At 57.8% G+C, this 13,589-nt stretch overlaps 5 protein-coding genes across 5 annotated transcripts; 2 read left to right on the forward strand and 3 right to left on the reverse strand.

Annotated features, from left to right (window-relative positions):
- Window positions 1-16: 16 nt before the first annotated feature.
- VDAG_00095 (41 kDa peptidyl-prolyl cis-trans isomerase) lies at window positions 17-1,264 on the reverse strand (the record flags this gene model as incomplete). The annotated part of the gene is made up of 2 exons (XM_009651472.1): window positions 17-804; window positions 892-1,264. 2 exons carry the CDS (start codon window positions 1,262-1,264, stop codon window positions 17-19), a joined length of 1,161 nt encoding a protein of 386 aa, XP_009649767.1.
- A 362-nt stretch (window positions 1,265-1,626) lies between these two features.
- Window positions 1,627-2,474, reverse strand: VDAG_00096 (D-tyrosyl-tRNA(Tyr) deacylase). Its single transcript, XM_009651473.1, has 5 exons — window positions 2,428-2,474; window positions 2,198-2,376; window positions 2,091-2,133; window positions 1,849-2,042; window positions 1,627-1,784 (listed from the first exon to the last, which is right to left on the reverse strand). The coding sequence occupies exons 1-5, from the start codon at window positions 2,432-2,434 to the stop codon at window positions 1,725-1,727; spliced, it is 483 nt and encodes a 160-aa protein (XP_009649768.1). The 5' UTR covers window positions 2,435-2,474; the 3' UTR covers window positions 1,627-1,724.
- Window positions 2,475-3,500: 1,026 nt separating this feature from the next.
- VDAG_00097 (CCR4-NOT transcription complex subunit 3) lies at window positions 3,501-6,114 on the forward strand. Its single transcript, XM_009651474.1, has 3 exons — window positions 3,501-3,957; window positions 4,074-5,710; window positions 5,769-6,114. The coding sequence occupies exons 1-3, from the start codon at window positions 3,703-3,705 to the stop codon at window positions 5,827-5,829; spliced, it is 1,953 nt and encodes a 650-aa protein (XP_009649769.1). The 5' UTR covers window positions 3,501-3,702; the 3' UTR covers window positions 5,830-6,114.
- A 2,658-nt stretch (window positions 6,115-8,772) lies between these two features.
- On the forward strand, window positions 8,773-9,852 carry VDAG_00098 (egg shell protein; the record flags this gene model as incomplete). The annotated part of the gene is made up of 1 exon (XM_009651475.1): window positions 8,773-9,852. One exon carries the CDS (start codon window positions 8,773-8,775, stop codon window positions 9,850-9,852), a length of 1,080 nt encoding a protein of 359 aa, XP_009649770.1.
- Window positions 9,853-11,222: 1,370 nt separating this feature from the next.
- Window positions 11,223-12,629, reverse strand: VDAG_00099 (isocitrate dehydrogenase; the record flags this gene model as incomplete). Its single annotated transcript, XM_009651476.1, has 1 exon — window positions 11,223-12,629. The coding sequence occupies one exon, from the start codon at window positions 12,627-12,629 to the stop codon at window positions 11,223-11,225; it is 1,407 nt and encodes a 468-aa protein (XP_009649771.1).
- Window positions 12,630-13,589: the final 960 nt, after the last annotated feature.

Consider the following 13,589-nt stretch of genomic DNA (forward strand, 5'->3'; position numbering starts at 1 on the left):
CAGCTCACAGGCTGACTCATGCGAAGAACTTCTTGTAGGCGGCCTTCTCCTTGGCGGAGCGCGCAGCAGCCTTCTGCTTGACCGAGTTGAGCTCGTTGAGAATGAGGCCATCGCCGGGGACGAGCTTGTGCGCGGCCTCGAGATCAGCGACGGCGGCCTCCTCGTCCTTGAGGCGGACGGAGGCGAAGCCGCGGCGGTAGAGGGCCTTGGCGCGGTCGGCGTCCTTGACGGTGGCGGCGGGCTTGTCGGCGGCGGCGAGGGCCGCGTCGGCAAAGCGGTGGGCGTCGTCAAAGGTCTCGAGCTTGAGCGCGAGGAGGGCCGAGTTGTTGTTGAGGGCGAAGCGCAGAGCGTCGAGCTGGGCCTGGAAGGCGGGGCGGTCGGCCTCGGGGAGAGCCTCGAGGTCGGGCTCCTCGTTCAGGTAGCGGATGCCCTTTTGGTACTTTTCGAGGCCGAGGGCGGGATCGCCGGCCTTGAAGGCGCGGTTGCCGTAGTCCTTGCAGGCCGTGGCGATGGCGAGGACCTCGGCGGCCTCGGGGGGCGTAGCGCAGTCCTCGGGGAAGTCCTCGTAGACGTCGCCCATGGCGTCGGGGGCCTTGGCGTCGGCGGCGAGCGCGGCGTCGCCCGTAAGGACGCCGCAGTCGGCGATGATGGCGTCCTTGACTGGCTTGTCGCCGTTCTGGGTAGGCAGGTTCTCGAGCTGTCTGACGATCGACTTGCCGTTGAGGACCTCGCCAAAGACGACGTGTTTGTTGTCAAGGTGGGGTGTGGGAACGGTGGTGATGAAGAACTGGCTGCCGTTGGTGTCTGAGGGAGGCATCACGAGAGGTTAGCTCGGTTCAACTCTTCGTGCGGCGGTGTGAGAGCTCCATTGGGACGCTGGGATCAACATACCGGGACCAGCGTTGGCCATGGATAGCAGGAAGGGGCGGTCGTGAGTCTTGGGGAAGGCCTCGTCGGCGAACTTGGCGCCGTAAATGGACTCGCCGCCGGTGCCGTTGCCTTCGGTGAAGTCGCCGCCTTGGATCATGAACTGCTTGATGATGCGGTGGAAGATGGAGCCCTTGTAGTGGAGGGGCTTGCCAGACTTGCCCAGGCCCTTCTCACCGGTGCACAGGGCACGGAAGTTTTCGGCGGTCTTGGGGACGAGATCGTCATAGAGTTCAAAGGTCACACGGCCAGCAGACTTGCCACCAATGGATATGTCGAAGAAGACGCGACTGCGCTTCTCCTTATCCTCAACGGGAGGGGCAGCGTCGGTAGACATTGTGTGTCGTAGAGAGTGGTGTGGCAGGTAGTGGGGGTTTCAATTGGTAGCTGGAGCGGTTGGTGTTGATATGTGCGAGGGTGGGAACAAGTTTGACGACTTTGTAGTTCTCTGAAGCTCTAGATCGTGCTGCTTGAAGCAATTGGAAACGAAGAAGAGGAGGATCCGCGAATTAGTTGGCTTGGGAGAAAGATGGAAAAGACACAGCTCTGACGATGTGAGAAGGTGGAGGTGGGGTTCACGTTTGCCTGCATGCAGCTCAGTCGCTCTGGAAGTTTCTAGCTAAGGGTCGCGGTTGGTACTGCGGGGCATCGGCTGGTCTCACACTCGCCTCCAGAGCCTTGCGTCGGCCGGCTGGTCGTTGCGCCGCAGGGCGAGCGACGAAGGTCATCTATTGAACGTCTTTTTACATGCTTTGGTTCTGTAGATGGTCTTAGCATGTTGGCGCTCGCCAGTCTCTTCACGTCGATTTCGCGTTGGCAGGCGGGGGTGGAGGTGACGCTGCTAGCTCAAGCGTGACCTGTGATGGTGTTCAGCATCTGTTTGGGCAGGATATTGAACTTTGGATAGATCTGTTCACTTACCGGCCCATCGTTGACCAAGGCCACTTCCATCATGGCCTGGAATTTTCCATTTTTGACTCGGTCGGCAAGGTAACCTTTCTGGACCTCCTGAAAGAAGTAGTGATACAATATGCTGGCCTCGTCACCGCCCAGGGCACCATGAAAGTCTGGCTTGGATCCCTTGGTCGTCTTGGCCAGCAGCGTGAATTGTGACACTGTCAGTGAGTCAGTAAATGCCCTTTTCGTGTTCTAGGTGGCCGTACCGCAGAGAACCTCTCCTTCAATGTCTTTGACGCTCTGCTTCCACTATGGAGTCGGACGACCCTGTTAGCGATCGCTCTCGAGATCAGAGTTTGCAATGCTCCCTCACTCTGCCGCCTGAGTCGTCATCCCAAAGCTTCATCTTCAGGACTTTGGCAGCCAAGGACTTTGCCTCTCTCTCTGTGTCACCAGGAGCCACTGCCGCAAAGACTAAAACTCCCTTTCCTATGGAAGATATGACCTCCTTGTCCACTGTCACGGACGCTGACAAAACCCGCTGAATGATTGCTGGTGCTCGTCAGTAATGAGCCCTGGGGGTGCAGCGAAGAGGACACGTGCCTTTCATATTGGCAGAGAGGGAGGCTGGTTATGTCACTGGACGTGTTGTTCTGGTTGTACTTGAACGTTGATGGTGGTGGTGCATGGAAATCAAGTGATTGGACTGGGGCTCCATCTGAACCGGCTCGATAACTACCTACCTAGGTACCTACATGGAGTGGACTTGGCTCGACTTACGAAATCCTAGGCTTCGAAGATATCCCAGCGATGGCTCACTGAATACCATTCTTAATTCAATTCCATTGATTATGCCGTTCAGAAGTTGGATCCCATAATGCTACAGCACGAACACTTGGGCGCCGTGAAGGCTGGAAATGCTCTAGGCTGATTGATGACGACCAAAGTATCTCACCCCACAAGACTACGCAAAAGCCCTTGGGCACAAGGCACTTGGAAAGACCGTCCAAGGTCCCGGTGCCCAACCTAAGGTGCCGGACCTGTCCACACTATAACCACCCAAGGAATCAAAAGACGTGCTATAAAATCAGACCGTCGACGGTACCTACTTGAACAACTGCTCACAGCATGCCACATTTCACGGTGGTCATGCTTTGCATCCCTGTCGTCTGGTCACTTGGCTGTCACACCGCGCAGTTCATTCACTCACGGCCCACTTTAGTGCCTACGTGCCGACTCGATTGAGCGAGCTGTTTGCATGTACTCCGTGTGAGAGAATGACTTGGTGCGCTGAAGTTTTTAGGGGTGCTCGTCGCTTGAGCTCGTGAACATGCCGAAAACTCCTCCTTGAGCCCGACGTGCATTCAAGACAAAGGGTTTACACAAATGAACCCAATGATCTCAAACTGCTCCTTCATCGCTGTGTAGATGATCAGCCAACTGAAGCACTGCTGGCGCCTGCATTCTTGCAAGTCATCATAATAACCGATCACGTGCTGTAACTCGCCGCCTAGTTTAGCGGCTCCGACGCACTGTGCACTACTGGAGGTACCTGAGCACGCTGGCACCTTCCTCCGTCAATCACCATTCGCGAAACAACCTTCCCGGGAAGCAAACTTCCTTTACACTGCGCAATCACGATTGACACCCCAACAACACTGGTCTCCGCGGGACGACGCACGACGCTTCTTCGCACCACCTCATCTGATCAACGTGCGGGTCAGACAGCATTACTAGACGACGTGAACCAGCGCCTGGCGCCGCCAACACATTCCCGACGTCGACTCCCAATAGCCGGGATCATCCAGTCTTTCACCTCGAAGACGACATACCTGCCCTGTACAAACGCCCGCTTCCATCTCGCGATCACAAGTCATCATGGCAGCACGAAAACTGCAGCAAGAAGTGGAGAAGTGCTTCAAGAAGGTGGCAGAAGGCGTGGCCGAATTCGAGGCCATCTACGAGAAGATTGAACAGTCCAATAACCTCTCCCAAAAAGAGAAGTTGGAAGACAACCTGAAGCGCGAGATCAAGAAGCTGCAGCGGATGCGAGATCAGATCAAGACATGGGCCGCAAGCAACGACATCAAGGACAAGGGTCCTTTACTCGAGCATCGCAAGCTGATTGAGACGGTTCGTCACACACACAACGACACCTTCATCCCCACACCGGCGCAGCAAGACGGCCCCCCTTTTGGCGTCTGCGTGCTGCTGCCATGTCCCCTGACTAACACGAAAAAAAAAAATAGCAAATGGAACGCTTCAAAGCTGTTGAAAAGGCCATGAAGACGAAAGCCTACTCCAAAGAAGGGTTGGCTTCGTCTCAGAAGCTCGATCCAGCAGAACAAGCCAGAGCCGAAGCTGGCGAGTTTCTTGGGAACCAGGTGGACGAGTTGGAACTGCAAATCGAGACGCTCGAGGCCGAGTCCGAATCCATACAAGCCACGATGAAGAAGGGGAAGAGTCAGGGTGCCAAGGCAGATCGTATCGCCGAGATTGACCGCATCATAGAGCGACATAAGTGGCATCAAGGCAAGCTCGAGCTGATCCGGCGCTCACTCGAGAACGGGGGCATCGATACCGAACAGGTGACCGACTTGGAGGAAACGATCCGCTACTACGTCACCGACAGCTTGACTGACGACTTTATCGAAGATGAAGAAATGTACGACGAACTCAACCTGGACGAGGAAGAAGGCGTGTTCGGCGTGCCGCAGGAGGACAAGGGTTCGTCACAAGACAACGCATCACTGGCAGAAGAGGCGACGCCAGAACCCGAGGTTGTCAAGCCTGTGACTGTAGCCAAGGCGAAACAGGTAGCAGAAGTTGCAGCGGCATCAGCGCGACGACCAAGTGCGCAGGTGAAATCACCACTGCCTGCTTTAGCCACTTTACATACACCTCTGGCAACGATTAGTAATGGTACGTCTTCAGGGCCAGTCATGAAGCCAGCTTCCGTCCCGGCAAGGCCAGCCGAGGGACTCAAGTACGCATCTGCGGCTGCTGCGGCTGCTGCGAACGATAAGATCGGCATCGCACCATTGCCGCCTCCACCAGGCATGTCGCCGTCACCTGTTGTGCTGTCGACGGTGCAAGCCAAGACGGGCGCAGCGAGCGCGACGAGCTCACCAGCGACAACGGCAGCGCAGCCAGCTGCTGTGGAGAAGACGGAACCCAAGGCGCCGGCACCCGCCTCTTCGAGCAGTGCGACCGAGGCCCTTACAGCCACCACACGGGCGACGCCTGCTCCCGCAAAGGCGGAGAAGAGCAAGGCTGCGAGCAAAGCAGCAACGGCAGTGGAACCCGTGGAGCCTGTTCGAAGCAAGCGACAGCAGCGCAAGCTTGCCGAACAAGCGGAGGCCGAAGCTCGGACGACGGCGCGTGCCAACGGAACGGCGCACAGCAAGACGACCCAGGAGGAACACGAAGAGGAGTCCATTTATCACCTGCCTGCCTCGCTCCAGGATCTCGTCGAGTCCTTCGAAGTGACGCGCAAGAAGCCTGCGAGCCTGTCGTCGCCGGCGACGTTGCGCATGCTGCAGACCAGCCAGGCTACATGCCCTGACCCGCTGGACTCGGAGGTCCCTAGAACATATCGACCGGACGTGCGGGTCCCTGCCACCGGAACAGGGTTTCCTCAGGAGCCCCTCGCCCTGCTGGACGACCCCCGGCTATACCAACGCATCGAGCCAGACACGCTTTTCTATGTGTTTTACTACAAGCAGGGAACACCGCAGCAGTACCTCGCAGCCAAAGCGCTGAAGGACCAGAGCTGGAGGTTCCACAAGCAATACCAGACTTGGTTTCAACGACACGAGGAGCCGAAGAGTATCACAGAAGAGTTTGAGCAGGGCACTTACCGTTTCTTTGACTACGAATCCACATGGTTCGTGCCGCCACCCGTCGCCACAGTGATCAGCAGCTAACATGTACGTACGTGACAGGATGAACCGACGGAAGGCCGACTTCAAGTTTGCCTACAAGTTCCTCGAGGACGATGTATGAGTATCAGCACATGGAAAATGTTTTACGGACGCAGGTTGGTACCGCGGGCCAAGGATCTCTCTGGGTCGAGAGCCTTGGGAATCGGCGTTGCGTTGCCTTTCTTGCTTTCGGACACGTGGTCGGCGACGAGGGATCGTCTCGAGGACCATTACTGGTACGGCAGGCTGGCTGACAGGACTGTGTGCACAATTATGCTTGCCGTCTGGCCGATTTGGCCTGCGTGACAGCGATCGCTACAGCGAGGTAGTTGTAGGCTACTAGAGCTTGGTTTATTATTGTATTACGAATGATGGTGTCAAGGGTCATGTTTGAGTGTGCCTGGCGCCTGCCTCTGGAGGCTGGGCACCTCCATGGGCAGGAGCTTGCGTGACTCTACGGGGTGGCCACTGACCTTGGGTCGCCTTACCTAAGGATACCTTTGAGTGGGGTTGCCTTGCCCTGTGCGAACTGAGGTTGGCTGTTGTTTCCGTACTCTCACTCGTACGCCCCTCACCCCCCCTCGTGCCGCCTCTCCTCTTCAGCACTTTCAGCACTTTCACATCAACACCAGAACACGCGAGGAGCATCATGTGCCCGATCCGATAGCAAGGCAGGCCCCCTCCATCCTACACGTAGCATCGCATAGACACATGCTGTCGATCGAAGCCACGCATTCTTCGTCCGCCTGTCGATCCATCGACAGCCCTGTTTTTACCACGGCTTTTGGACGCCTTGTCTCGAGCATGAAGGTTACGCCTGACTGTCCGCCATGGTTTGGCGAACCGACCCCTAGGACGGCGGAACACCGAGCAATCGCTCAAGCTGCTGGGGAGAAAAGAGGACGCCCACAGACGCACCTATCCTCTTCGCCTGTTGACAAGCCATCTCGTCTCCGTTCAGTCGCCTTCAGTCGCCTTCAGTCGCCTTCAGTCGATCTCGGATCCAAACCGATGCCAACACGTCTCCTTCGCTCGTTTCCCCGGCCTTCCGATGACAGCCTGTTCGGCTGACCAGCAATCTTCTGCGTGTGTGCTGTGCTGTGTTGTATCGACGCTGTTGTCGGTGCCCTAAGCTACCTACCTACCTGCCTTGAGCGAGGCAAACCTGCCCTTTGGGAGCCAGCCCTGGATATGGGCCCTCCCCGGTTGGACCATGTATCGCCTAGCTGCCGGACCCAGCATTGACCCTTTACTCGGTGCAAGGAAGCAGAAAACTGATGGTATGGCCATGTTTGGATTGGGGATTACCGCTACATTTGGCACAGAGTCCCCGACTTGCAGCGACGTCGTCTCGCGCGCGCTTGCAGCAGCCCCATTATGCCCAAGGTGGCAGTGCTCTAGGCAGCAACAAGAGCAACAGCACCACCGACCACCAGTAACAGCACAGTTGGCCACAGTCGAATCCCCCTCCCCACCCCTGGTCTTGGTGTTCTTCCAATGGTCCAGAAGGTGCCTGGGCTGTCACTTGGAAAGGGCCATTTCATCTGCAGCGATGAGCCTTGCCTGGAGCCTACTCACCGTCTTGGCCCACATCCATGTATTCTTGTGTCGATGGCTGGCTCAAGTTTGGACACCATGTTCGCGATATCTGCGAGTACGTTACCAGCCACTGCCGCTGAGCCAACATTCACCGCTGCGTGCTGTTGTCTCCATTCCGGGCTGTCCTCTTCGTTTTCTTAGCCTCAGCCTGTTCGTTTCCAGGCTCGCGCAAGATGAACCAACACTGGCCCCATGCCCTATTGGACTACAGACCATGTCCCGACTGACACTTTTGCCATGGGACGCGCCGAGGACCAGCTATTCGCGATCCAACTAGTGATTCTTAGGCCTATCTGGGACCCTACTATCCGGCAGCCCTGCCGAACAGGAGTACATGCTCAGCGCATGTATGGGTGGCCTAATCCCACCTACGACACTTCGCCCTCGTGTCAGAGTGTCTGAGTGCGTGCGTCTCGGGTGTCTGGCCCTCTGGCCTGGCACACCAGTAGGTCGACCCATCCATCCCCTCCATGTGTCGTGTCTGAGACTGGTCATGAAGAAGGTAACTTCTAGGGCCCAACCAAGCCTCATCTACAACCTTCTAATCCTTCACCGAGAAGCAGCTCCGAGACCTTGCATCGGGTAATCCAGTGCTTCTGAGGCCAACCCCTGGTCAGCCATGTCCCTGCCTGGCCGCATGAGTCGCACTCCACCATAAGCCCAACCATGTCAAGTGTGAGGACAGTACCTTAATTTCGCCATCTACCGCCCAGCTCAAGCCTTAGCCTGGTTCCTTTCACTTTGGTCCTCGTCAGATTGGCTGAGGATTGCGGCTGTGACACTCTGACCTGTCAAATGGCGTATAGAGATCCATATCTACGACAGACAGACCGCTGTTGCGATTTGCCTTTATGTTCACCCTTCCCATTGACCGATCAACGGGAGGAAAGTGTCACTTGAACAACGCTTCCTCACCACATGCCCCTCCTTCATCGACGTTGGGTATATGACGAGGCAACGAGACTCTTTGAAGTCCGCCTCACTGCACAAAGTGCTCTTCTCTGAACCTCGTACGCTTGGGCGCCCTCTTGAGGACCCGTATTGGGCCTTTGTTCAACAGGCTTGAAAGTTCACGGCAGGCGTATTGTTGTACACGACCCAACCGGCTCGAGTTCCTGTGGTGGATGTCCGCATTTGATCCGCCAAACTGCATAGTTGAGCGACTCCGGCTCCTGCGGTTCCGCCCTCCGTTGTCGTTCATGTAAGTCCTTCGACGATTTGCTGTTTGCCCTGTCCACCTCTTGACTTAAGATTGTTATTAAAAGCACGACAATCCTCGTCCTTCCATCATACCTCTCGTTATCCGCACTAACTGGACCATCAGAACCCGAAACACCGGACAGCTTGATCAACTACACTCACACCAGTCTCACCCTATCTGCAGGGCAACTTGAGCTATCACGTCGACCACACAAGACACTACGCCATGAAGCGCAGTGTCTCGTCAGACTATCCCTACCCAGACGTTACCCTGTCACGCAGAGCCACCTGCCGCACACGACAACCATCCGACAGCGGCTTCTCATACGGCCGGCCGGACTCCCTTCCTTCACCATCCATCAGTCGTGCTGTGTACTCTTACACAGACTACGGTTGGGACAACTACGACCGGGACGACTACGGCCAGGACAGCTACGGCCAGGACAGCTACGGCCGGGACAGCTACGGCCAGGACAGCTACGGCCAGGACAGCTACGGCCGGGACAGCTACGGCCAGGACAGCTACGGCCAGGACAGCTACGGCCAGGACAGCTACGGCCAGAACAGCTACGGCCAGGACAGCTACGGCCAGGACACTGGCGCGTGCAGCAACCCCTCCTATAGCCCTGCCTCATCTGGCCACCAGACGGCCGACGAGGACACTGGCCCCGCGAGACAACGGCATCACGGTCGTGCCTCGACACAAGGGGACTCGCCGAGAGCATCCCTGACAAACGGAGATGACGTTGTCTCGCCGACAAATTGGGCGCACTACATATTTCATCCCACAGACGACGGCGGCTACTGGAAACTCCGGCCAGAGTATGCGCACACGGGCGAAAGCCCATCCATACCTCATCACAAATCCAAAAGCAGGACGGCCGACTATGACAGCAACGAGGGGGACGAGTCGGCCTCGGGCTACGTCTGCATGTGGTCCGGCTGCGACGCCAAACACTTCAAACGCCAGGCCGACCTCCAGCGACACTACACGCAACGACACGTCAGCGAGAAGGCGCGCGAGTCCTGGCAGTGTGACCACAAGAAGTGTGCGCGCAGCGCAAAGGGGTTCGGGCGCCTCGACCACTACCGCGATCACCTGCGAGACTACCACAAGGAGGACGTCTGTAAGCGCAACAGTCCCGTCGACGACGAGTGGCTCAGGTCGCGCACCTATCACGCGAAGTGGTGGCGCTGCTCCCGATGCGTGATCCGCGTCGAGGTTGCCAAGCACCCGGACCACGTGTGCCCCAAGTGTAAGGCGGGCTGCGAGGAACAGAGGAAGAGAGCGCGGGGCCTGCGGTGATGCGGTCGACGGGGGCCTGGGGGCCGGGGTGTGGATGGTCGTGAGGTAGGCTGTGCCCTCTTTTTCTTGTGAATACTCGAAACTAGGGAACTTCTTTTTTTACACTTTGAAGGAGGGGCTTGGTTGGGTGTATATCCTTTCAATGTCACCTCATCAGCGCCGTATGATGCACCTCCCCTATTCGGCCAACACAGCCTCACGCAATCAGAGGTGTCCAACCACCGTCATCCCTTGCCTTGAATCCCCATTGCACACACACTCGCTCTGCTGTACAACCCCCCAAGCCGCCTCATTACGTCGTACCCTATGTACCTTGCCCCCCCCCCGCCGCCCGCAGATGCGTCATGCAGCGGCCGAGCTTCGGTTTTGAGTTCGATCGATTTGAGGGGTCCCTCTCTATCTCCCATCAAGTGCGTGTGGTGTGGTGTAGACTGCACTGCCTTCGGCAACAGGCAGTCTAACACAGTTGGCAAGACAAGGGGGGCGGGGCCCCCCCGGGGACCCGGAACCCGGTCGGTTCGGGTCTGTTCGTTCGTTGTGTTCAGGGGCCTCAATACGCGCCGGGACGACTGGCTATTGAATCTTTCGCGCCGCTTGATGGGTTCTGGACTCTTGCCGATTCGGGCATCTACCCTGACCTATATCGCGGTCCTTTTCATTTTATTTCCTCTTCGCTTGTCCACGACTAGCGGGGGGTCTATGGGAGACAGGCAAGGAAACGGGCGGGGATTGGTGGCCGTCTGGTCTTTTTTCTCTTCTTCCTTTTCTTGTCCCTGGTTTCAGTGGTGTTTGGGCGTTTGCTCACGACTAACGAAGTCTCACGACCGAAGAGAAGGAGGAAAGAGGAGAGAGGGAGGCCTCGTGTAACAAAGTATCATTCTAGCCAACCAAAGCTGACGAGCCGGCCTTGGCCAGTTTCCCTCTTTCCGACGGGTGGAATGAAAGGTAGCATAAAGTGCCAGTGAGGCCGCAGAATTCGATGCAAATGTCTACTCGTACCTAGACTTTCTGTCTACGCAGGCTTGTGAATACAAAATGCATACCCACACGCGACTGTCTAGATCATGTCCAAGGCCTTCCGCGAGGACACACATGATGCGATGTAGCTGTAACCATCCAAAAGAAACATGCATGAGATGCAAATGGGGAAAGTGCCTCCCCTGCCTGCAAGCCCGCAAGCCTGCATTGCCTGCGCGCGAGGCCTCCGAGGGGCTCTGCACAGCCTGATTCTCGTACATGCAGCGCTCTCCGCACAAATAAAAACCACAAGCCTCCGCCGCTCAGCCCGCCACACAGGTGTCGTCCTTCATCAGTGGTATCCGTCTCTCCGTCATTTCAGGCCAGTCGCTTCCGCCTTTGGGCAAGATCATTCACAGCTTCTCCTTGAGGAGGCTCTTCATCCTCCTCTCGACGGCGTTCAGGTACTCAGTGGTGGTGACGTAGTCCCCACGGCCGGTCTTGCCGCAGGCGAGGGCAAGATCCTTGGTCATGATGCCGTCCTGGTCGACCGTGTCGATGCAGGCCTTCTCGAGGCTCTCGGCAAAGGCGACGAGCTCGGGGGTGTCGTCGAGCTGGCCACGCTTGATGAGACCACGGGTCCAGGCGAAGATGGAGGCGATGGGGTTGGTCGAGGTCTCGTTGCCCTTCTGGTGCTCGCGGTAGTGGCGGGTCACGGTGCCGTGGGCGGCCTCGGACTCGAAGGTCTTGCCGTCAGGGGTGATGAGGACCGAGGTCATGAGGCCGAGGGAGCCGAAGCCCTGGGCGACAATGTCGGACTGGACGTCACCGTCGTAGTTCTTGAGGGCCATGATGTAGCCGCCCGAAGACTTGATCATCTGGGCGACCATGTCGTCGATGAGACGGTGCTCGTACCAGATCTTCTTGGCCTCGAATTCCTTCTTGTAGGTGGACTCGTAGATGTCCTGGAAAATATCCTTGAAGCGGCCGTCGTACTTCTTGAGGATGGTGTTCTTGGTGCTCATGTAGAGGGGCAGCTCCTTGTCGAGGGCGAGCTTGAACGAGGCGTGGGCAAAGCCGCTGATGCTCTCGTCCGTGTTGTACTGGGTCTGAGCGACGCCGCCGCCGTTCTTGAACTGGAAGACCTCAATCTCCTCGGGCTCGCCGCCCTTGGGGGTGTAGACCATCTTGAGGGTGCCCTCGCCCTTGACGACGAGGTCCTTGGCGCGGTACTGGTCGCCAAAGGCGTGGCGGCCGATGATGATGGGCTTCTTCCAGCCGGGCACGAGGCGGGGCACGCGGGGGATGACAATGGGCTCGCGGAAGACAGTGCCGCCGAGGGCGTTGCGGATGGTGCCGTTGGGGGAGAGCCACATCTGCTTGAGCTTGAACTCCTCGACACGGGCCTCGTCGGGGGTGATGGTGGCGCACTTGACGCCGACGCTGTACTTCTTGATGGCGTTGGCGGCGTCAATGGTGACCTGGTCATTGGTCTCGTCGCGGTACTCGAGGCCGAGGTCGTAGTACTTGAGGTCAATGTCGAGGTAGGGGTGGATGAACTTGTCCTTGATGTCCTTCCAAATGATGCGGGTCATCTCGTCGCCGTCGAGCTCGACGACGGGGTTCTTGACCTTGATCTTCTTGACGGTGGCCATGGTCCTGGACTGGAAGAAGGCGGCGCGGGGCAGGGTGCGGCCAGATGCGGGAGAGCAAGAGGGCGACGACGAGAGGACGGCGGCGCGGCGCAGAATGGAGGATGCAGAGGCGGGAGAGGCGGCGGCAACAGAGCACGGGCGGAGAGCGACACGGAGGGAGTTCATGGTGAAGAAGGTCGGCAGAGGCGCACACGACGGGAGGGGTCGGTCTGTAGAGAGGGGCCGTCGGGAGGAGGGAAGAAGCAACGAGGCCAATGCCGAGGTGCTGAAGCTGGGCCGGGTGGCTTTACCGAATAGCGTAATGCGTGAGCGGCGGTACAAGCGACAGGAGCTTCAGAGGGTCCTCTCGGCCTGCAGTGGGCGCGCGCGAGTTCAACTGGCGGTTTCGACGGGATGCAGATCTGGGTGCCACCACCGGAGGGAAGGCTGCAGGAGCCTGGCTGATCGATGTCTTCGCTCGTGTCGTTGCTGTCGCTTGCTGTCGCTGTCGCAACGGGCGAGAGAAATACGTCGATGACGTTTTTGGGGGTGTCGTGGAGAGAAAAAGAAGAAGAAAAGTCTCGGGAGAGAGCAAGAGGCGGCACAGCTGTCTCTCTTATGGGCCTACGGAAGAGGCGGGGGGAGAGCAAAGATGGTGGTGACTTGTCGTTGGAAGACGCACGTCAGCGGGATGGTGGGATGAAGGATGAGGATATGGGATGGGAATGGGAATGGGAATGGGAATGGGGATGGTAGGCAGGAACAGGCGGGACATCAGCCTGTTCAAGAGCTCGCCGGTTTCTCCTTCCAGTCGAGTCAATGAAGCTGCGAACTCGCCCTCCCAGAGCCCCGAGCCCCGGCCATCGCTGAAAAAGCTCTCTGCGGGGCGACCAGGGGCCCGCCGTCTGCTCCTGCTCCCCTGTCTGCTCCCCTGTCTTTTGACTGATACAGTGCTGTCATGCCCAGAAAGTCACTCACCAAGAAGTGCCTGTACCTAGGTACCTCACCTCTAAGAGTCCCTACAGTACAAACCCGTCCATGGTGCCACAGCAATGCACACACCCACACCGAAACGACCGCCCAATTCCTGCGTCGCCACGCGCCGCCTCAGGTACCGATCGACTGAATGCGGGGGAGAGCCCAGTC

This window comes from Verticillium dahliae, genomic scaffold, assembly GCF_000150675.1.
Source record: "Verticillium dahliae VdLs.17 supercont1.1 genomic scaffold, whole genome shotgun sequence".
Classification (NCBI taxonomy): Eukaryota; Fungi; Ascomycota; class Sordariomycetes; order Glomerellales; family Plectosphaerellaceae; genus Verticillium; species Verticillium dahliae.

Bases quoted from the DNA above. Each gene is read 5' to 3' on its own strand.
- VDAG_00096 (XM_009651473.1), bottom strand. The intron at 2,043-2,090 runs GTACGGCCACCT...ACTCACTGACAG, and splicing joins TGAAGGAGAGGTTCTCTGCG to TGTCACAATTCACGCTGCTG. The intron at 1,785-1,848 runs GTAAGTGAACAG...ACACCATCACAG, and splicing joins CCTTGGTCAACGATGGGCCG to GTCACGCTTGAGCTAGCAGC.
- VDAG_00097 (XM_009651474.1), top strand. From the start codon at position 3,703: ATGGCAGCACGAAAACTGCAGCAAGAAGTGGAGAAGTGCTTCAAGAAG. The intron at 3,958-4,073 runs GTTCGTCACACA...AAAAAAAAATAG, and splicing joins ATCGCAAGCTGATTGAGACG to CAAATGGAACGCTTCAAAGC. The intron at 5,711-5,768 runs GTTCGTGCCGCC...CGTACGTGACAG, and splicing joins TTTGACTACGAATCCACATG to GATGAACCGACGGAAGGCCG.